The sequence below is a fragment of the Apteryx mantelli genome, chromosome 2, assembly GCF_036417845.1.
Source record: "Apteryx mantelli isolate bAptMan1 chromosome 2, bAptMan1.hap1, whole genome shotgun sequence".
In the NCBI taxonomy this organism is placed as follows: domain Eukaryota; kingdom Metazoa; phylum Chordata; class Aves; order Apterygiformes; family Apterygidae; genus Apteryx; species Apteryx mantelli.
The window spans coordinates 31,651,691-31,674,618 of record NC_089979.1 but is presented as its reverse complement, the minus strand read 5'-3'; the positions used below and the strand labels follow the sequence as shown (position 1 = coordinate 31,674,618).

Below are 22,928 nucleotides of genomic sequence, written 5' to 3'. Positions count from 1 at the left end.
CCTGGACAGCCCAATGAAGCTACTGCCACCATTTCAGTTCAAACCTGAAAAGCAACATCAGTTAACAGCTAATCTAGTGCTCTACCACCCCTCAGCCACCTGCTGAAGGAAGATGACATTTTTACGTAGTTACAGTTCCTAATAACGCACACAACACATGCATCTGTGAGATGGTCCATGTCTCTGGCCAGTCCTTCCAACATCAGGAACCTGTGTTATTGCACTGATTTTTTTTTTTTTTAATCCTAACTACTACAAACTGCAAGCTACTGTTATGATTATAAAAATAATCTACTAACCAAAGAGACAATAAAACTTGTATGGGAAGTAATTAGCTCCCTGTTTAGTATCACAGAAAATCCTTTTGGAAGTCCTTTTCTTCCAACCAGAACCCTGCTTGTGTCTTACAAATTAAAATACTATTAGCTCCAATACTATAACATTTGGGAAAACAAGTCTGCTTTGATGCCCTAAGGATGAGGAAATAATGGGAAAGAAATCATATCCTTGAGGTTTTGTGGATATAGTTTTTTTGATTGCTCAAAATGCCATTTTCTGAGTAACTGTATCCTAAAGGAAAAGAATGCCATTTTCTTTCACTTCTGTGTGGGATATCCTAGAGATACATTCACGTAGGGGGAAAAAAAAACAACAACAAATGTTGATCAGGACAAAGTAGAGGATGGGACTACTTAAAGAATAAATAATTAAAGAGCTTGCTATAAACAACTAATGATCACTTGACAGGACCAAGTGAGTATAAGTGAGTATTTCACAGAGCAAGAGAAGCAACAGTAGAGAGAATCATTTCTAATCTCCTGTTTCTATGATGGTCAAACTGCAGAATGAAGAGGGCACCTAAAAACGTACAGAGAGAAAGTGAATTCAGAGTTAGATAAGTTTCAAGAAGGAAAGGAATTCAAATAAAAAAGTATGCAGATTGCTAAAAATGACAGGAAATTCATATTGAGCCATGTAAGTTTCTGATGATAGGCCTTGACTTGGTAGATTATCTTTAAAAATCCCTATGGGAGGAGCAGAAAGATTTTAAGATTTATTTAACAAAGATGTGGTGGCATTCACTCTGTATGCATTTAATGTCAAAGTCGTTAGCTGCTCATTCCCCTCCAAGCACAGCCAGAAACACCACTCAGCCCTGGAAAAGGGGAGGGAAGGTGTTCATAAAGCAAAGGGAGCTCTTCAGTAGTCTCATGTTTACAAAGAAGTTTATTGGGTTGTCAAGGAGAGAAGAAAACAGTAATCCCCACACAACATGCTTTGAATACACACAATTAAATTCATCACAAAATTACAGATTAGTTCTCCACCAAACTTTGAAAGCCTGCCCCAGTACTCATGCCTCTCTCCTAATTGGGCTTGGCAAAGCGTCCCAAGATACTGTTAAGTCTGAAAGTTTGCTCGAGAACCAGATCCACAGGTTAGTGAAGTTTTCTCGAGCCACTCCCAGCTGGTTAGTGGGCAAATCACTCGGAGACTGCCATAATCTCCAAGGAGGGCAAAGTTGAAGGGAGGATGTGACACACTTACCACAATCACGCAGGCTACTTGTCTTCATAACATGCAGAGTGGTTTAACCCTCAAACAAATGCACAACACTATTGGCTCAAACAGGATGAGATCCATTTTTCATTGTATTGTCGAAGCAAGTAGTCATTAAGATCATTTCTTCTTACGCTCTTCAAAACTATGAATATGATGCTTAAAGAAATAGTTGGGATCTCTTAAAATTAAAAAAAGAATGCAATGAATCCTCTTATTTTGTAGCTGAACACAAAAGCCAGCAAGCCCTGTGTTCCATTGCCCTTCTCCTAAACCATCTAATCTCTCTGGAGGATTAAGTATTTCGGTCTGTTAAATCCTGGAATATTTTCATTTGTGGTTTAGAAAATCTCAAGTGATTGCATACAAGCTAAACAAGGACCAAAACTAGGGTAACACATGCATTGATTTTAGTACATACTGTTTGAATTTAAACTTTAAATTGCAGCACATTATTTGTTGCTTATTTAACATAAAAAAAGAAAATCCCACCTATCCTCCAACAACCTTAATGGCAAAGTCCCATTTTCAAAGCACGGTTGAATCCTGAACTGCGAATACTTCTCTAATCATCTTCAACCATATACACATAAAAGTAACCACAACAACACAAGACTACAACTAGAGTTACATACCTGCCAGGTAGGGGGGGAAAAAAAAAAAAACACAAAACAACTAGATGAGAGGGATATATTTTTTTCTCTTATATATAACACTATATTTATCTATTTAAAAGAAGTAAGATTATACTAGATGGGTCATCTTTCTTAAAAACAAGTGTAAACAAGACTCAGATACTCATAAGGAACAGTAATAAATTTTAGCTCCGTTAACATGTCAATTTACTCACTTGAGAGCTGGGTCATTTGGTAATAAAGCAAAGTACTTATTGGACGTCAGCAGTGCCGAAGATCCTGACAATCTAACATGTTTGCCTACCTTCTCCTCCCCCATTTTTAAACATACTTAAAATATGCATTTACAGGGTCAGAGAGAAGAATCTAGGACAGATCCATAACAACAGTGAGTTGTAAGTGCAGAAGCAACAGAAAAACATGACTTCAGAGGAACAGGAAGTGCAATATCACATTATGAGATATAATCATGTCCACAGGTAGTAAAAACAGGATAGTCTCAGAATTAAGTTAGCATTGCATTTGAGCTGCTGGGAAATTAAAAGTCAAAGCATTTTAATTGTATTACTGTTTTACATAACACACGATCTGTCACAGTATTCATAACACTTTGGTCTGGAAATTACTTACTGCAAGGTGAAGAGCATACAAAATAGGTGAAAGGAAAAATGTCTAGCTATCTACAGGGCAACAAAACAGGATTTACCTGATCTGTACAATAAATGCAGGTGGAGGCAGACAAATTGCACCTGACTGCATAATATATCAAAGGGTCTTGCATTTGTTAAGTAAGTTACTATTGCTTGCAGTGAAGGTGGTGATGTTCATTGCTAGCTGTATGTGGGGACATATTTCAAATAGGTTTCTTCAGTCTTAATTTCATCCTCAGTTTTTGTCAGTTCCTTTGTGTTTGTATCTAATCACTTTCATCTGAGTCTTATGCTTCCATTTCATTAGTCTGTTTGGGCTAGTTTTTCCTCTGTGTATGGGTTTTGTTTTAAGAGTTTTAGCAAGTATTGATTTTTCATAATACAGACATAAATTATTCTCTCTACAACACTACATAGTCAAGCTGATAAGACCAAACAAAACAATTCAATTATTTTTCCAGTGGTGTTTGTTTATATTTTTTCACATGCAATTAGTCCAATTTCATCTCACAAAAATTAAAGCATTATTCATTTTAGAAATTGAATATATTGGGACTAAAGCTTGCCAGAAACTAAAGCTTCAGTTTCACTGAATACAAGTAACCAATCAGACACTACATGATGTGAAAGAGAAGTATTCATTCCACAAATTTTAAACGTAAGCAGCAAACCAAAACTTCCTTTTGTTTTAATCCTATAAGCATTGGAAAAAGGCCATATAAGACACTATGCTAACTAAACTCTGAAAGCTAAGGATCTAAATGCCCAATATAGCAGCAATCAAAAAACTGTGGAAATCAAGGTGAAAAAAAAAGTAAGAACAGCAATACCACATCAGGCCAAAGAACTGTTTAACTCAGCATCCTATCTGGGACAGTGGCCTATATGAGATACATACAAAAAAAAAGAACAAGTACAAAGCAAGTATATACTTCTTCCCCGGCGTGCTCTTCCACAGTGAAGTGATTTGCAACTCCAGAACTTCCTGAGCCAGAGGTAATATCATTTGACTTATTAGTTCAATGGATTTTTTTCCCCCAGAATACTGTCCAATTACTTTTTAAACCAAATTCTGTACAAGTCTGATAATATTGCACAACTTCTTAACATTTTTTAATGCCAGTAAAGGAAGCAAGCAGAAGAGCCTGCAAGTAGATCACTACCCATAGGTTTCAGATCTAATACTTGTCACGTATTATTGCTGCAACACTTAAAAAGCCTGAAAAAGCCTAAGAACTGCTATGATAAGAACTGTAAAAAATGCAAAAAAAAGTGGCAACCACTGTGCAAGGAGCTTGAGAAATGAAGTGGATTAAAAAAAAAGTCATGGTGCTAGAGGGGGAAAAAAAAACACATTGAAAGGGGGTTTTTTTGTTTTTGTTTTTTTTTTGTTTTTTTAAACAGGCAGACTCCACAACACTACTCGCACGTGGGGCTCTCCTTCAGAATATTTCATCTGTGAAATCATCATTCCCGCTCTCATTCAGGAAAACACATAAGCTACATTATCATCTCTTTTACTCTTTTTAAAACTGGAGCACCGTGCTGCTAACAAGCAGATGGAGAATTATGATCTGCTGGCTGCAAATCTCAAAAATTAATTTAATTTGCTGTTCTTCCATTTAAAATACACATGGTAACAAAGCAAGAAAAATTAGCATTCAGTGGTCTCTTAAATCATTCCTCCCTGTCCAAAATGTGAAAATAAACTACCGCACTTTATATCACCAGTAGTCTTACTTTTCTGCTCTATGATGATGACAAGGATGATGACTGGGTCAAAGCTGAACGATTACTGTCTACATTATTACTCCTGATTGTTCAGCATGTCTGGAGCATGCAAAACAGACAGAAAACTTCCACCACCACTTTCCAAAATACTTACAAGTTAATGTCAACTAAGTAACAGCTGAGCAGCACTGAAAAAAAAATGTTTCACATGCAGAGTATTTATGAGTTTTTGTTTCTTTACAACCAAATTTTTGAAGTTATGATCCACAAGCAACTGCTGCATTAAAGCATGACTTAAACATGCAAAAATGCCTACTTGAGATTGCTCAAGTTTATTGCTAAGTTATAAATTCAACAAAAAATATGATGTGGAGTACTTAAATATAGCACAACAGGAAGACTTTTTTTTTTTTTTTTTTAAACTCACTGTCATTCTTGTCTTCAAAAATGACTTGCTTCATCTTAGTACTGTAGAACATTCTCCACATTGTACAAATGTGACATAAAAATTATGTTGCCTTCCAATATTGGTAAAATCATCTTCTGATTTTCCTTTCTTTCACTTCTCCAATTACTTGTTCCACTTGATTTGGCTTCCAACACAGTGAACTCTGCTATAATGATTTTAGCTTACATATTTATAAATACTCAGCATCCAGGATGGAAACCAAGGAGTTATGTGCAATATCTTTCACTTAGACTCATAAAAGAAAGTGATGAATCAACTTGGTTTCTTCCCTATTATTATATTAACAAAAGTGATCCACTCATCTTTGGTAGTGTATTTCCTTACATTGCAGAAACCAAAAGAGACTTTTTCTCTGACCTAGTTTCTTCTCAGAGCTCATTAAATTTAAAAAGCCATCAATAGGTAGGGGAGACATCTATCTGAAACTATAAGGCCACATAAGAAAAGAATTTTCTGCCCTGTTCCGATATCCACCTCACTACTACTTCCCTCCACAACTCTTATGATTAGTACTAGGTTTTTTACTAGGAAATTGTCTTATAGAAGAGAAAAGCAATCACAGACTCTTTAAATTAAAATAAAAAGTAGTGTAAGCCACAAATCCAGCACTCCTGTTCACACAGGAAAAACAAACTTGGAAAATGAGACTCAAGTGTACCTAAAGGTTAAAAAGCAGATGGCCATAATCACCCTCACGAGTTTTTTCAGGTTTGTTTCTTGTAAAAACATCAATTTTGTTGTTGTTTAAACTGACAGTTTTATAATCTGCTGTCCAGCTCATTGCTGTTTAGGCATATGAGAGTGGCAATTACGCTCTATTTTATTTCCTTGTCATAAGTTTGTACTAATATTCTAATCCTTTAAAAAGTCCAAAACAACAATCTTGCTATTTTTTTTAATCCAAGCTTCCCCCACAAACTACATCAAAGAGATACTTCTCCTTCTTTCTTCTCTTACCTCCTCCTCTTCCAATAACTACAGGCTGAGGCTCATGAAAAACACAGTTCTGCAGCACAGCAAAGAGTTCCATTAAGCCCTCCTTTTTAAGCCAGTATCTTCCCAATACACCACAATGATTTTATATTATAAGAATAATCCCACTGAGTCCTGTAAAGCAGGAACACAGCAGCCGAAGTTCACTGTTAGTGAAGTCTCCTTGCATACAGCTATATAATCTGATTTTACAAGCAGTTATGTCAGGACCAGCCTATAATATTGTTAATCCTTTTCTCTGAACATGTTGCCTGCAAAGACCACAGTTGTATGAAATAAGATGCTTTATCTGCAATCACCCCAAATAAAAGCTCTCTTTTCTGATTCTGTCTTCAATGCACAATGCATTATTAGATTGGGATATCCACTGCCCCACTCCAACTCCCACCAACATTAAAAGGCTATAAACATAAATCAGTTCAGAGAGAGACAGGGCAACTTACTGAAATATAAATCTCAAATGTCAATCAGACATAAAAATCTCCATGCAACTTCTCGCTCAGAAAGCGCCTAAACCGCAATAGAGGTCCTTGTCCCACTGCACAGCGTTCAACCTATACTTACATTTTTCTCCCAGCACTAACCATTATCATTCAGGATCCTAGCTAGATGAACCTTCAATGTGATAACCCTATGTCATCATGGTTTATGAATACCACGTTCATTTATTCCTTTGGAGTTATGCTCTGATTTCCAACTTTATTCCATACCATTATGCACTCATGAATTTACACACGTGCTCCAAAAGGGAGCTGCAACTATCCTGCTTATCTCAGAAAGCAAATTCAGTATTGTGGGTTTATACTACTTATTCTTTTGATACTTCTATTTATTCTCTCATTCCAAAAGATCCAGAATGTCTTCAGATTCTAGACAAATCAATTTATTACTAGAACATACCAGATTCCTAGTGAAAGTCAGCAACATTGATTTTTTATTTCATGGCGCTTAAACATAATTCAACCAATATATACGTATTAAAAAAAACAAAACAAAACATAGTGCTTTTCCAGGAAGTCACAAAAATGAAAGATTTAAAAACAGGTAACTCATGTTCCTTCAAGTAAGACCACACACAATTCTTCCTTTCCCCTTGCACCTCTCCCTCACCCAATCAAGCAAGTTAAGGAAACTTAGTCAGAGAAGCCTATCACCAACTTACTCTAAGAAAGCAAAAAGCTTTTCTAGGCAAGTCTGACTACAGCCATCACTGTCTCAAAGGGCCCTTCTTCATGCCTGTCTGTTTAGAAAGCTTTGTGAAAACCATGAGGAAAGCATAAACTAGACCACATAAAAAGAAACTGTAGAAGCCACACAGAGCAGCAGGTAATAGAGAACTAGAGCTGCAAAAGGCACCCACTGCATTGCACCAACTGGAGATCCATTTGCAACATCATCTTTTGGTATCTGACTTCTCAATTGCTCCATGGAGAAAGCACTGAGGGTGGCAATGGAAAGAGGACAAAATCCATACACACTGAAAAACCCACAGCAGACAAGCATGAGAATAGTTGTAGGGGAATCTACCACAGACAGATCTAGCCCCTTATTTTGTTTCCAGCAGTGATTAGTGGTAGACGTTTAAGGAATAGTTTAAAACAGAACAAGCACGTGGCAATACTGCCACAGAAGTCACCCTAACTCCAGTTTATGGCTTCAACTAGAAGCAAGATCTTTGTATTTAATCCTCAGCAGATTTTTCTTCCATAAATTTGTCCAATTATGTTTGAGCCCACGTAATCTTTCAGCATCTACATCATCCTGTGGCAAGGAGCTCTACAGCTCAATCACATATGGTGGGATGAATAATCTCTGTTGCTTATGTTGAATCAACCTGCTAGCTTCACTTGATTTCCTTTAGCTTTCATACAGTAACTAGTCATTTCGTTTACTTATTCATTCCTATTGTGGTCCATGAGTTTCTTTCATACCCTCTCCACAGTAAACTCTTTTCCATGCAGAAAACATTCCATATATCTGATCATTCTTATCAACTTTCTCTGAAAGCTTTTCCAGTTCCACTACATCTTTCTTAGGAGTGGGAGGACCAAAACTACAATCCACAAGTACTGATGACATGAAAACACAATGGATTTTTAAAGTTACAGTGCTTTCAGCAGCTTATCAGTTTCTTTCAGTCCCAACCCAAACCTCATCCCTTCTCTTCCATGACTACTTTAGACCAGGATGAAGTTGCTCTCCTCTAATTTGTTGCCTTCATAAGCAGGCAGTTCCAGTCTGCTTTTCTTACTCAGTTTCAGTAGTCCCTTTCCTATGCACAGGAAGGGGTCTGCAAAACACCGACAAGTCATTTCCTCTCAGAGAAGCACCAAACTTCCCAGCAGCGCCATGAGGATTCATATGAAAGGAGAACAGGGCCTTTACTACACTGATGAGAGGAATACAAGCAGAGAAACAAGAAAAATCTTCCACAAAACACTGGAGGTTGCAGCAACAGCACTGGCAAAACATCTGATACGAGGAGCTGCTGTAACTACCATTTTTGAAGAGTTGCTACCATAGGAGACTGTTTGGTGGTGCAGAAGAGAATGGTTGTATTGGGCAAGAGAGAACAGGCAAACTGAGCCCAAGCAATGACCAGTTGAGGGGGAACAGGGACAAGTGAATGAAATAGTGACTGAGCTGGGAAGAGGAGACTGAGTGGGTGGACAATAACTGGGACTGAGTCAAAAAGCATGCCACTGTGTTGGGAGACTGGGCAGTGAGTAAACAGTGAGGTGCAGCAGTTTTTTCGTGTGTTCAAGAAGTAGGGGTGAAAAAGGCTGGGGTGAGGTTGTAGGTAGTGGGAGAGATACTGTATGAAGTACAAATTTACGAGCGTGTTTCCAGTGAGACTGAGAGAAAGACAAAGCCACCAAATGGTCAAGGGTGTGTTACAGAAAAAAGAAAGAAAGAAAAAAAAAAAAGACGACACAGGGGAGCAGGGTTCTATGCAGCTGGCACATATGTGAAGAGTGTGCTAGTAAGTTCTTGAAAAACAGGCAAAATTCTCTTTAACATTTTACAAATATGGAGCGAACACACGAGTTCCAACCTATCTCTATAGAACTTCTCCACAGAAAGGGTTAATTTAGTCAAAGTTATTAGCCTGGAATGCAAGTGTCCTGATAACAAAAGAATTGTAAATCTGAATTGTCATCTACAGATGATTGAGACGTTTGTATAGAAACTGTCTATCACAAAGTAAAAGCAACAGAACATGACACAGACCCTGCCAAACCAGATATAAGAGACAGTAGGATTTCACCCCACCCCAGTCCCATTTCATCGTCCCCAAGAAAGTCACCCCCCATGCCCCACAAAAGTCCCCACCTCCAAATTTCTTAAGTTTACTCTCAGCTTTGTTTGGCTTGTTCTTCTCCAGTTTACTCCTTTCTTATCTAGCCAACACACTTCCACATTGCTATGGGAGCCAGAAATAAATGCTCCGATCCCCATAGCATGCCACCCAACTGCATTCTTTCCAAGCAAAGGATGCAGTGGCAAGAAATAAATAACTAAACAAACAGAATACATACCTGCCTTCTTCCTTCTTCCATGTGAGATAAAAACAAGCACAGAAGTTACACAGATACACAACTGGGAGAGAGCTTCACCCATTAAAAAGAGGGAGAAAGCACAGACAAACAAAGGGCTTTTAATAACCATTGATCTAGCTCCTAAACTTTGATCTTCCCCTACTTTCCAAAGTATTTTAAGTTTAGTTCCAGATTGTCAACATTCAGTACATTCTGTAAAGAATTAGAAAGAATACAATAACCCTTACCTCAAAAGGAAATATTCTGTTCCTGTTAAAAATGGCAAAAAACTCATGAGCAGATGAAGTCTAAATGTTTAAAATACAGAGATAACTGGATAATTTTAGTGTACTTAATGCTTTACTTGGTCCACCAAGAATTGGATGACTTTGGATATTTAATACCTTATTTTCACTTAATAGCCATTCTATATGCAGCATTACACTTTTTTTTTTAATAGCTACGCATATTTCTTTTTTGTATTGCCACTACAAAATCCTAGACTGATAAGTTTCAGCTTGTGAACAGATGCAAGCAGCAACTTTACAAGGTACCTTAAATGGACAAGAAACATTTGCCTCACCAAAGAATGCAAAAATATGCCTGATGGTAAGAAAGCTTTTTACTTTTTCTGATCAACTGAGTCCTTTCTCTGAGCAAACTAACTGGCTGGTGAGAGAAACAGTCATGTAAAGACTATAAAATTATTTTTAAAACAAACTTATAACACATAAGAAATATAAAAACAAAGGCTCTTCTCAGTGCTTTGTGAACACTTTGATGATCAAATTCTAACATATTTTAGACATAGATGTTAATTCCTGTTTGAAGCATACAGATCTCTTTTTGCAGATGGAAACAAAGTTCAAGCCATTAGCCAGCCTACTCTATTAAACACTCTTTCCAAAACTAGAGTATTTAGAAAGCACACTGATCAGAACAGCAGATGATCAAGACTAGTCCTGTGTATTCCACTAAAATTTCTCTTCCACCATTGCCCTCAAAAAGGATTTCAAACAAACGGAAATCAAGTTCTTCTACAGCATGGCCTGAGGAGTCGTGAGGAAGACAAAGACAAATCAAATACGAGCAGCTTTCTCACCGTCCTCATGGCTCTCTGCAGAGCGTGAAACTATTAGCAAATTATCCATAATGAAAAACAACAGAGGGTCTTGTCAGAGGTGAGGATAATATGACAAAAGCCTTGCACTTCCTATTAATTTTGTTAACTCTTCTGGCTTTATCCTTTCAGAGGACAGCACTGCACTACCTGAGGCACATGTTCTACTCTTTCCTCATTAGTTCTACAGCTCTTTTCTGGTCTAAGCACCCATCAGCCTACAGAAAGGGAGACGCGAGACCCTCTTTCTTTGCTTCACCTCCCAAGACCACAGTCAGGGTCCTGACAGGACAAGCATATACCTCTTTGCTTCTCCCCAAAACTTCGAAAGACTCTGTAATGTTCTTAAGAGAGTCACATTGCCAAGAGGTTCCCAGGCTGAGAAAACCCAGATCTCTCCCATGGAATGCAGCCACAGCAAAACCAAAACAGGCCGTTGCGATCTTGTTTAAAACACTAGGCAAATGTGGAAAAGAGGGGATGGCGGTGGCGGGGGGGGGGAGCAAGGAGGGGAGGTATTTGATACGTGTAGGCAGAGATAGCAATGCTGTCAACTGCACTTAAAGTTGTTGCTCTCCAGAGCTGTGTAAGAAAAAATATACAGCTCAGCTGAAGCCTTAAGTTAAACAAAGCAGAGGAGCTGGATTAGCGTACACAAACAGCCCAGTATTTAAATCAACATAAAAATATGGTCTTGGAATGACAGCACATGGCATCAAGGTCTAAAGTCTGTCTATGTCACTGTGATAACTTCTGCAACTCATTAGATTTTGTACACCCAGGTTGTGGTATACAGGATTCGATTTTACACTTGGCTAATAAAATATCCAGACTATTTCACAAAACAAGCACAAATAAGTACAGCTCCCCTCGGGTACAGTTGGATCTCATACAAGCATATATGACAATTTTGATCAAAGAAACTTCTTTCAGAACGGGCACCATGGATCTTCAATATTTTTATATTGCAGAAAAAACATTTATTGAGCATCAAGTTGCTCATATGACTGCACCATTCTTGAGGAAGATAATGAGCCAATTCAGCTATGCTGAGATTTGAACTCCTGTCTCCTGGAATCATAAAGAAAAGTCTTCCCAAGATGATATTTTAAACTATTAAAGCAAGCACCATCTGAACCAATTAGGCGTTAGCTGAACTATCATCTTCAATCTAGCTTTAAAATTAATGGGGTCATTGCTTAACTGGAGACATGAGAGAAGCGAGTCATAATACATAACCACAGCTCACTCAGAAACACACTATTTTCTATTCCAATAATCTGATCAAGTCACTGAAACAGAATGCTGAGAGAACGATTGGTTGTGACTAAAGAAAAAAGTGTTGATGTTTTGTTTCTGGATCAGAGGATACAGTGGCATCCCTGTAGCAGAAAGCAGCTGGTGTATTAGTTCAGTTTTGTCCAGTAGGTCAGATATAAATTATTTCATCTCACTGATGTGAATGCAAACAGCATTTGCTTCTGTATCGTTACTGACTTGCAGCATTTTGACCAGTAGGTCTTGCTAAAAATGCCCATCTAAAAAACGCTGTTAGAAGAGATCAGTTCTACATAAAAAATAAGCTGCTTTTTTTTTTTTGGGGGGGGGTATGGAGCAAGGAGGCAGAGAAGAAAGAAGAAAGTTGCCCAGATAGGTAGTGTTGTCTCCTGAGTTTTCCAAGACCTGACCAGACAGGACTGAGCAACCTTGTCCAACCTCCCAGCTACCTGCTTTGAGCAGGTTGGACTAGAGACATCCTGAGGTCCCTTCCAAACCGAATTATTCCATGAAGTACACTTTTAGAAATTATAGTATGCTTGTGGGTGTTCTTGTATATATTCTAGCATGCTTCCTTGGCAATGGGCTGGTAAAAATAATTGCTTACAACAGCACGGTCATATCATTATCCTTTATCAGTGTTAAGTCATCAGTCTGACAGGATGACACAAATTCCACTTGTCATAATAATGATTCCCTACCTTGAGATAACCTATTTTTAATTCTGTTACACAATAATAGTGATAGACTCAATTCTAATTACCAGGCCATTGATAGTTATAATTACCATTATAATGGATCAAGAGAGCAAGGACATAAAAGCAGGCCCAGAAATAATACCAAAATCTTGGTCATGCATGATTCCACTCACCCTTTAGGTGATCTCTGCACAATACCATTCAATATTTTGAATCTTCCCCATTCAACACCACAAAAGGAAAGAGTAATTTTTTAACAAAACTGATGGCAACAGATTAATATACTTAAATAAATGAATGGGCCCAATTCTGACAGATCGGAAGGCCTCAGATACAAAACATGCACCTACATATATCCATGAGCAGGAAGAATTTTCAAATAATATGCTCTTCTTCACTCAGGAAAAAAATGAAAATTAACTTTTGCACAATATTACAACAATTTTTTTGCACACTACTTCACAAAATCACACCAAATCTCCCACTGATAGTGTACATAGACTGCAACACAGTAGGGAACTGAGAATTCAACAGAATTTTGAAACATATAAAATGTAGCAATTCTCTCTCTTAATTGACTATTACCTTACAGCAAGACCTTTTGGAAATATTACCATCATATATGTATTTAAAGGAAAGAAATTCTTAACCATGTGGTAGGTCAGCTTTTTGTTGAGTTTTCAGCAAAATTAGATGTTAAGATTAACAGACAGACTTATTAGTGTGTTCTGCAATAAAGAGTGTCTGCTGTAACCAGGTAAGCTTTGTTAGTGCTCCATAACAAGTACAGGGACTGTCTAATTCCTAGACATTAACAATGTAATGGTCAAAAAAACCTCCTCATGCCATTCTGGGATAAATTTCACTTGCCCTGCATATAAAGCAAGCAAATCTGGATGCACATCAGACACTGATAAGTACATTTAATACACAGGACAAAAAAAAACAACCAGACTCCATAAGATACAGAAATTATATACTCCATAAAAATGCTGACCTACTTTAAGGGATTAAGTTACCAAAAGTGTTTCAAGGAGGGATCCAAGTGTGGAAGAAACAGCCACTCAGTGCACAGCAAAGAGAAAGCTCCCAGTGTAGGTGGCAGTATGGCAGGAGGCACGTACAACAGCACTAAATTTCATTTAATCCCTAGCATTGAAATATTTTCAAAATCTAAATATTTTAGAGATGAACAATTCTTACAAAATAAGAAACTCTGGCCTATGAGATAAGCCCTCTGCACAAGTCAGGCAAAAAGCAGTCATTCACGTTCTCAGCATCCACTGGATGATGGGACCAAATGCACCCTCAGCAAGTTCGCAGAAAATACAAAACTGGGAGGAGTGCCTGATACACCAGAGGGCTGTGCTGCCATTCAGAGGGACCTCGACAGGCTGGAGAAATGGGTTGGCAGAGTCCTGTCCCTGGGGATGAATAATCCCACGCACCAGTACAGGTTGGGGGCTGACCTCCTGGAAAGCAGCTCTGCTGAGAAGGACCTGGGGGTCCTGATGGACAACAAATTGACCATGAGGCAGCAATGTGCCCTTGTGGCCAAGAAGGCCAATGGTATCCTGGGCTGCATCAGGAAGAGCGTTGCCAGCAGGCTGAGGGAGGTGATCCTCCCCCTCTACTCAGCCCTGGTGAGGCCACATCTAGAGTACTGTGTCCAGTTCTGGGCTCCCCAGCACAAGAGAGACACGGAGCTACTGGAGCAAGTCCAGCGTGGGGCTGCTAAGAGGATTAAGGGACTGGAGCATCTCTCATATGAGAAGAGGCTGAGAGAGCTGGGCCTGTTTAGCCTGGAGAAGAGAAGGCTGAGGGGGGATCTTATCAATGCGTATAAGTATCTGAAGGGAGGGTGTAAAGAGGATGGGGCCCGACTCTCCTCAGTGATGCCCAGCAACAGGACATGAGGCAATGGGCACAAACTGAAACACAGGCAGTTCCATCTGAACATGAGGAAAAACTTTTCCTGTGAGAGTGACTAAGCACTGGAACAAGTTTCCCAGAGAGGTCATGGAGTCTCCTTCTCTGGAGATATTCAAAACCCAGCTGGACACAGTCCTGGGCAATGTGCTTTAGGTGATCCTGCCTGAGCAGGGGGGATTGGACCAGATATCTCCAGAGGTCCCTTCCAACCTCAACTATTCTGTGCTTCTGCAATTCCCAAAGCAAAAAAATGCGTTAAAACAACTCTGAGGTGATTATATGGTGCTCTTTCAAAAAAAGATATATGCTGAAAAATTAACATTAATCATTAGCCATTATTTTAGCACCATAGTTTCCAAGAAAAAGGTCAGTTGGGCCTCTTCCACAGGCAACTGAAAGCAGAGAAATTCTCAGGAAAAAAAAACAAAACAACTAGGATCAGGCCTTGCCATATCTTTGTCCTGCATCACTTTAAGCAAAAATTCAACTAGATATAGGTCAAAAGAAAGTTAACAATAATAATAATAAAAAAAACCCTCTCCAATCCCTATCCCCTTAAAATATACACAGAGGAAAGTAAAACATGACCACATCGTATCTCACATATAGTTTTTTCAAAAAACCTGAACTGAACCTAAACCAAAAATTAGCCAAGAGTTGCTTACCATAAGACCAGCTTCAACTTGTCTTCCTCATTACTCCCTATCAGGTAGCTTTACACTTCAGAGATGACTAGTTGATAAGTAAAACATGGCACAGGGACTTAAAATGTAACACAAACTTAATCGGGAATATACTTTACACCCTAAACATAAGCAAAAGTTTTATCTTTACACCAGTACATCAAGTCTTTATATATAATTTTCACTAAACAGAAGCAATTTTCAAATTAAATCTACTGGTGTATTAGAGAGAGAGAGAGAAAAAAAAAAGAAACAGCAGAAAAGTTATTCATCTTTCAAGATTTCCCATTAGAAACCTAGCACACTCTTACCATGGGTAAATACTGCAATAAAGATATTTTGGCAGTAATCCTAAACCTCCAGAACCTCTTGGCATTTGGCATATTTTGAAGTGGGGTAAAATAAATTTCATGGTCTTTTGATTATCCACACACTCCATTAGGTTCCAGAGATTTAGTAAATACCACAAAAATGATGATATATCAACATTTGGCTTTTTTTCCTCCCCCCACTGTGAACCAGGCCACACAATTAACAGGCCTTTTTAAAGGATACTCATACAGCAAATGACATCCTATAGCGAACACTTCTTTTGTATTCTGTTTTCTTGAAACTCTCTCAAACAGCTTGCCTGCAACTTTTCCTAGGAAAACAGCATATCCCAAATAAAGCAAAGCAAAGAATGCAACAGACATAATGATCACTGGGGATTCACCCTCCTGCATACACCAAATTCCCAGAAGAAATTTTACCAGTGAGGCTGACCACCCATGGAAATTCCCACAGCATGGCACTGACAGGGGGTAGGGGGGAAATCTGCAAAGGGATTCTCAGATTTCTAATCTACCCACAGATTTTATAGTAGCATAACTATTCTGGTTAGGATTAAAAACTTTTTATTACAATATGGTTGCACCTGAACAAGCCCTCTCATGAGCACCATTTAGTAATACAAATGCATCTCATAACATTTATCCAACTTTCCATCTATAATGTGGATAAGTCATGCTGGTATAATAAAAGTGGAACAACTTTTACTGCTTGCATAAATTTTAGGCCTGTTTTCCCAGGTTTCTGCATACTGGACACCCTCTTCCAACACTGCTGCGCAGGACTCGAGCTATTTTAAATCAATTCCTCAAGAACCTGAAGAACATTACAGTGATTAACCCATGCTGAACTCTGAGCTGTAGAAGTTAAATTGCCACCAACACCCAAGAGACAGCTGAAAGCCAGATCACATATGTCAACACAACAGTCAACATGCTGCAACACAGTATGTCAAGATCCACTTTCTTCACCCTCTGGCTGCAACAAGAAAGTATCCTCAGAAAAGCTGCAGAATCCTGTTATTTGACAGCTTTTACTAGGAATCTGGAAACAGCTCTTAATCTTCAAGCAGAACTTATTTTCATACTCCAGCCGTACTCTCTCACACTGATTTTAGTAACGAATTGATAAATAAATTCAAATGCATTTGGGTAAAGCTTTAATCTGCTCCGGTAACAGCATAAGGCAGCTCGCCGGACATCTTTCCCTTCCGCATTCCTCTCTCCATAACGGACCAGAAGACCCTGCCCGCGCCCTTCCACCCCCGCCGCGAGGGCACGACCCGCGCCCGCGCCGCTGGCCGCGGGGGCGCTCCCGGCGGCAGGACGCGGCCGCCCCCGCCGCGCTGCCTCTGGCACCGCCCCCCGCCGCGCGGCCTCTGGCACCGCCCCCCGCCGCGCCGCGCGGCCTCTGGCGCCCCCCGGCGGCGGCGCGCCGGGCGCGGGTCCCCGCGGGCAGAGCTGCGGCCACGGCCAGGCTCGGGCGGGGGATGAAGGCAGCCAAACTCCTGGGCGGAGGAGCTCACGGCTCCGTCAGCGAGCACCGGCGCGTGGAGGGGCGCGGGGGGAACAGGCTGGCAGGCGCTGCTGGAGGTCACCCAGGGCAGCCGCCGGCTCCCCAGAGCTAAGTTCAATCAAGTGCTGAACCCGCCAAAATGGGGGCTCCGCAGGCTCTCCGGACCCTGTTCCGGTCTCCATCCTTGGAGACATTCAAAACCCGACTGGACAGGGCCCTGGGCAGCCTGCTGTGGCTGACCCTGCTTGAGCAGGGGGGCTGGACATGATCTCCAGAGGCACCTTCCAACCTCGACCGCTCCATGATTCTGTGACCACATGACCAGTTTCTAGGTGGGGGCACTGTTTGGTTTTGAGGTTTGGCAGTCCAGAAATGCATTGAACTTCTTGTGTATAGAATTCCTTTTGGAGAGAAGGGGTAAAGAAAAACCTCACATTTCTCCAAATAAAATTTAATCAGATATAAACACACTGCATAATTATTACTAACTTTAAACACAGAAACAATTTCTCACCTTAAAAAGGTCATCATTCTCCTCTTTGGCAGGCAGAGAATTTGGATTTGTGCAGGAGTCAGAGTCTGATATGTCCAGTGAACCATCATCTTTTCCTGATCCATCACACTTACCAGTAGAATCACTATCCTTCTCCCACTCAATGAACTGTGGTTCATCTAAAATAAAAGTATTTGTTAAAAGACATTTTTCTTAATCATCATCATCCATATATTATTCATAAGTATGAATTCAAACATACTAATACTACAATTAGCTGAGGAAAAATGCAACATTATTTTGTTACACACATTCAATAGATTCTTTAACTATTTTTATAGATGATGAATGTGATCTTATCCCTCATAAAAGCCAAATCCTATTATTCACAGAAACTTCCATTGCCTAATAAAGATAAAAAAAAATACATACAACAAAGATTTCAAAGTACTGCCCATAAGGTGACTGCTTAGGTAGGTAGTTTTTTTAGTTTAGGGTTTTTTTTATTAATTTTTCTGGGTTTTAGTTTTGTTTTGTGTTTTTTTTGTCCAGTTGCATCAGATTTTCAAAGTGTACTTGTTCAAAATTAACTGGTTTTAAGCAAATACTTCAGACAGTTATCTGGAGCAGCTGAGAAGTTGGTATATGTTAATATCTGCTATAAGAGTGGTAAATTCCAGAGAGATGAAAAGGCTAATTGAAATAGTAACCTCCTAAAACACCGCAGCTAAATACACAAGTCTGTGACTCAAACCTTCAAGCACATCAGACAGGTGATTCCTTCCTCATGACTATGTGGTACTTAATGCAACTCCAAAAGTCTGCTCGCACCAACCGTGAATGGTGTGAGGATCTCTAAATTCAGTGGAAGCCTGAGCTGCCTCCGTAGCAGCCCTCACCACCCTTCAGGTCCACCTGAACATGTGGCCATAAGTTACTGAGAAGAAAAATCTCATTCTGTTTTATATATAAATGATCTTATTTGGAGAAGAAGGGGCAAGGAGTTGTCTGGTTGGTTTTGCTTTTGTGCTTTTGCAAATAATGTAAATGTCACATTTCTAATGCTGAAAGAATCATATGCAGAGAACAGGAAGCACAGTAAGGAAAAAAAAAATCTATCAAGTGCCCTAGGCATTTTTATAGATATATGGATCTGTGATAGTACATTTTAGAATTTACAGAGTTACTATAGTCTAAATTACTCATTTCTTAATGGAACTTCCAAATTCTGAAGTCATCCAGACAGACAAACACACACAGAGCTCTGGTGTTTGCTTTTTCACACACAAATGCATTTCTTTTTCTAGCTACAAGAAAGCTGTTTCAAAAAGAACTTTTAAACACAGACATTGGTGACTAAATAACACAAACAGGTCTGTTGAAGCTATATGGCAAGTATGACTGCAGCATAAATCCCTTAATGAAATATGACACAATCAGTTTTATCAAGCTGACACTTTGTCTCTGAAAGCAAACTTCACATGAAAGGACATAACACTTTTAAAAATACTTTCTCAGCCACCATCCCCACATGTATAATTATACATATATAATATGCATACACACAGATACACACCTACAATACTATAATTACTGTGTATGATGTTTACTTGAAAAAACATGGAAAACACAGTTCTCTTTCTCTCCATGTCTTTCAGTAACTCAATACATTTGGGGGTTTAGAAGAAGAACAGGAAAAGACTTGATTTCCTCAGTGCCTTCAAGCACGTACTTTCCATAAAGTATCAGGGTTCCTTCATTTATATGGAGGAACCAAATTTTGTTATCTCACAAGAGTAGAGTTTCTTGAGTAAAAGTCTGCATATTCTCTCTTAAAAAAATTAAAGACTAAAAATTTGCAGGATATATTCATTGCTACTGAACTGTTCATTATAAGGAATATAAAAGGGACAATTGCAATATGATGATATTAATTAACACGTTAAAAAGACTCCTGGTGAGCATCACATTGTAGTCTACAAAACGGACAGTCCTTCCGTTTCAACAAGAAGGAAAGCGAGTTACTAGGAATTACACCAAATGACCATTTCTTTCCCTTCTGCTGTCCCTTGCTCCATGAATCAGAAAATGAATCATAAGAACAAAACTCACTGTTGTTGACACAACGCAGCTAACGGGAAACAAGGAATACTGTGTACTGAAATGAAAACTCATAGCACAGAAAATGATGCTAACTGCAGCTGCAAAGTCTGCTACATCTAGGCAGTGGATGCAGACAGCAATATCACTAGTAGAACAGAGTGTGCAGATGAAGGTGTTCACAAGCTCAGTATCTATACCACAGCACAGACAAGGAAATGGTACAAACAAACTATAATATATTGAAATGAGCTGACATGCTTCATTTGATACTGTATAACCTGCCCAACTCTGATCCTTTACTCCAAAGTTTAAATTTTTTGTACAATAATTTATAGTAAGAGCTTATTCTACAATCCAATGAAATGGATGAAAACAATCCAGCTGATTTAACTGAAATAGGATTAGATCTTGCCATTCTGTTAGAATGGTCTCAAAGTATTTTCATTACGACATCTGAAGATGACAGGTTTCTTGACAAATCTGCTTGCGTTTGACCTTACCTTCACCACTTCTGTCCTCTGACAATAAATCATGTCTGCTATATGATTTCTCTGTTTTGGAAGTATGACTTTTTTCATTGCATAACCTTGAAATCAATGTTTTATTTTCATCATCTGAAAAATCACTGCCACTAGAGCTCCATATTATGTTCTCAGACTCCTTAGAGCTTTCAGCAGCAGAAGATCCTATTAAAAAGGATTGTAAAGCATTAGAATATTATGGAAAAGTAATATTGTTAAATGTAAAATTTTAAAAAATTAAGCTAGATGCTTCTTGAACTAGAAAAATATTATACAGTTCTGTCCCCAAGCAGACCCCAATACAGGAGTGTTAACCACAGGCATTTCTTGTACATACCAGCATTATTTTCATTTCAATTCTCCAAGATAAATGCTAACATTTCCTTTTACACAAGGAGGCTATCAGTCGTTCAGCAGAGCAAGGACTAGAAATGACTGTCTGACATACAGTCCTCTACTCACAGTCCTAATGCTCCCACATATGTCCTTTTAAAATACTAAATGTTTTAAATGAAGACCATCTGTACAATTCTGGATTTTGGACTTCTCTTACTTTATACAATGAATAACAAATGAATACAAGTATTACACCGCTAGAGATGACTTTCCAGTTTTGTCCCGAGAGAAAAATCAAACTTTTCAGGGGTAACAAAGAATAGCTGTTGTGTTTTTGAAGTTAAGTGAGACATATTTAATTCAAAATAACTTTCTTTGTTATTTTTAATAATAAAAGCAAAGAAAAGAAAGGATTAATGCTTAACAGTAGAGTGTTCAGTATTAGCAATCACAAGAGAACACAATTTTCCACCTCCTACCACTACTAAAGCTTTTTAAGTAAATGGGAAGTTAGGCAATTATTGGGTATTTGGAATTAGGCAGGAGGGCCAAGGAGAGAGAGACAGACGACTATCTCCTCCTGCAACACACAGAGATTCCTTTCAGAAACCTGGAAAAGCATGATTTTGAACCCCAAAGGAGGGTAGAGAAAAGCTGTCCAATATGTCACTTATTTTTAACTTCAGAGGCAGTCTTGCTGCTAGAGCAAGCACAAATACAAGACAGAAGAAACCACTACTCTCTCTTTCTTTCCTTTCCTCTGGAGTCAGAAAGTGAAATAACCGGAGAGAGTCTATAAATGCTCCTCCTCTTAATTATGCATAGAGTTACTTTTTATCATGATATCAAATGGACTAAGGTGAATATAGAAGACTGTGAAAGCAGACAGTTGACAAAATTGTTTTACTGTCCATTTTTCATACTTAAAAAAATACTTTCCATCATCTATGCCTCCTTGTCTGTCTCTAAGCAGAAGAGAATTGTTTCACCCTCTATCTAGATAGCTAAGGGTTGTTTTTCACTCTCTCCTCTTAAAACATGAAGGATTAAAATATCCTGCCCCTGCTAGAACACACACTATATACAGCATTACTGATGCTTCTTCCATCTGTTCAAGAGCAATAACTGAAGTTCCCTCAACTCTGCAGAAAATATTTCTGGTGCTCTAAATGAAGAGAGGAGCCCAAACGCAATAGTATCAAAATTATGTCTCTTAACAAAATTAGCTTCTGTATGCACAGATTACAATAACAAAAGAAGAAAACAACCAGGATTTTGAGCAAATTCTACCTTGAAAAGGGACAAAGCAAAACAACAGTCTTTTGACAAAGTGAACATGAAATAGCCATAACATACCTACTGTGCTTTCAGCAGATGTTAGCAGTGATCCAAGATGCTTCTTAATCCTGGATTGCTTATCAGTAGGTCTCAGAGACTATATTAAAAAAAAGAGAAGGGTGATTTAATCACCAAGAAAGATGTTAAGGACAGTTTTAACATATAGCAATATACTCATCAGAACTGTTATTATTCACCCACCACATCTTGATAGCACAATTTCAAACGTTTTTTTCTATCTTCTACCAGACTCAATACAACAAATAAGATAACAAATCATGAAAGAACAGTAACAGAAAAGATGAATTTTCGTTGTTTTGGAACATGTAGCCTTACTGTGACTACGAGAGAAATTACATCTGACCTTGCAAAGAACAAGAGCCAATATCTTCAGCATTAAAATGTCAAAGGTGGGCAGTAAGAGCTTAATAAAGCATATGCCCTATTCAAAGGTTACAGAAAGAAGCATTCAGTGGTCCTGTCTCCAATTTTATCAAATCCCACAAGCTACACAACAGCATGACTGCTCAGTAGCAGAAGAAGAAACAGAACAACCTAGTTGGAGAAGATTATTTTCAACACACAGCATTTCTCACTCAAAGCGAGGTGAACATATGACCAACGTTGAAGAAAATTAAGCATAGTTTAATTTATCATCCAAAACAGCATATGCACCATGATCCACATCAGGGTCATCAAAAAGCAGAACTGTCTACAGTGATATCATTATTGCAAATATACTCTTTATAGCTAAAACAAATTCTTCAGATGCAGACTAGAGTCTTTTTGTTCCGTAATTTTTAGGGAAAGGCAGTACTCCATTCCAAATGGCAAATTATTTGTGCATGTCCAAGTATAGTTTTGCAATTTTCCAAGTCATAAATGCTATCCAAAACATAAGGTATTAACATATGCGCAGAGAATTACACTAAGTTAAGACAGTGTCCTTAAGTAACCTTGCTTTCCATTTTTGTTTACCTCAACAGTTAATATGCTGTTAATTT

At 38.6% G+C, this 22,928-nt stretch overlaps 1 protein-coding gene across 7 annotated transcripts in view; it reads right to left on the bottom strand.

Moving 5' to 3' along the window:
• SPIDR (scaffold protein involved in DNA repair) overlaps positions 1-22,928 on the bottom strand; it is a 216,169-nt gene that overhangs the window by 184,671 nt on the left and 8,570 nt on the right. For all 7 annotated transcript variants that reach the window (XM_067290441.1, XM_067290440.1, XM_067290438.1 and 4 more), the window contains exons 3-5: positions 21,943-22,021; positions 20,230-20,415; positions 17,648-17,805 (exon numbers count right to left, since the gene is read on the bottom strand). In XM_067290441.1, the coding sequence (XP_067146542.1) occupies positions 17,648-17,805; positions 20,230-20,415; positions 21,943-22,021 (423 nt within the window). The remainder of the gene's footprint in view (positions 1-17,647; positions 17,806-20,229; positions 20,416-21,942; positions 22,022-22,928) is intronic.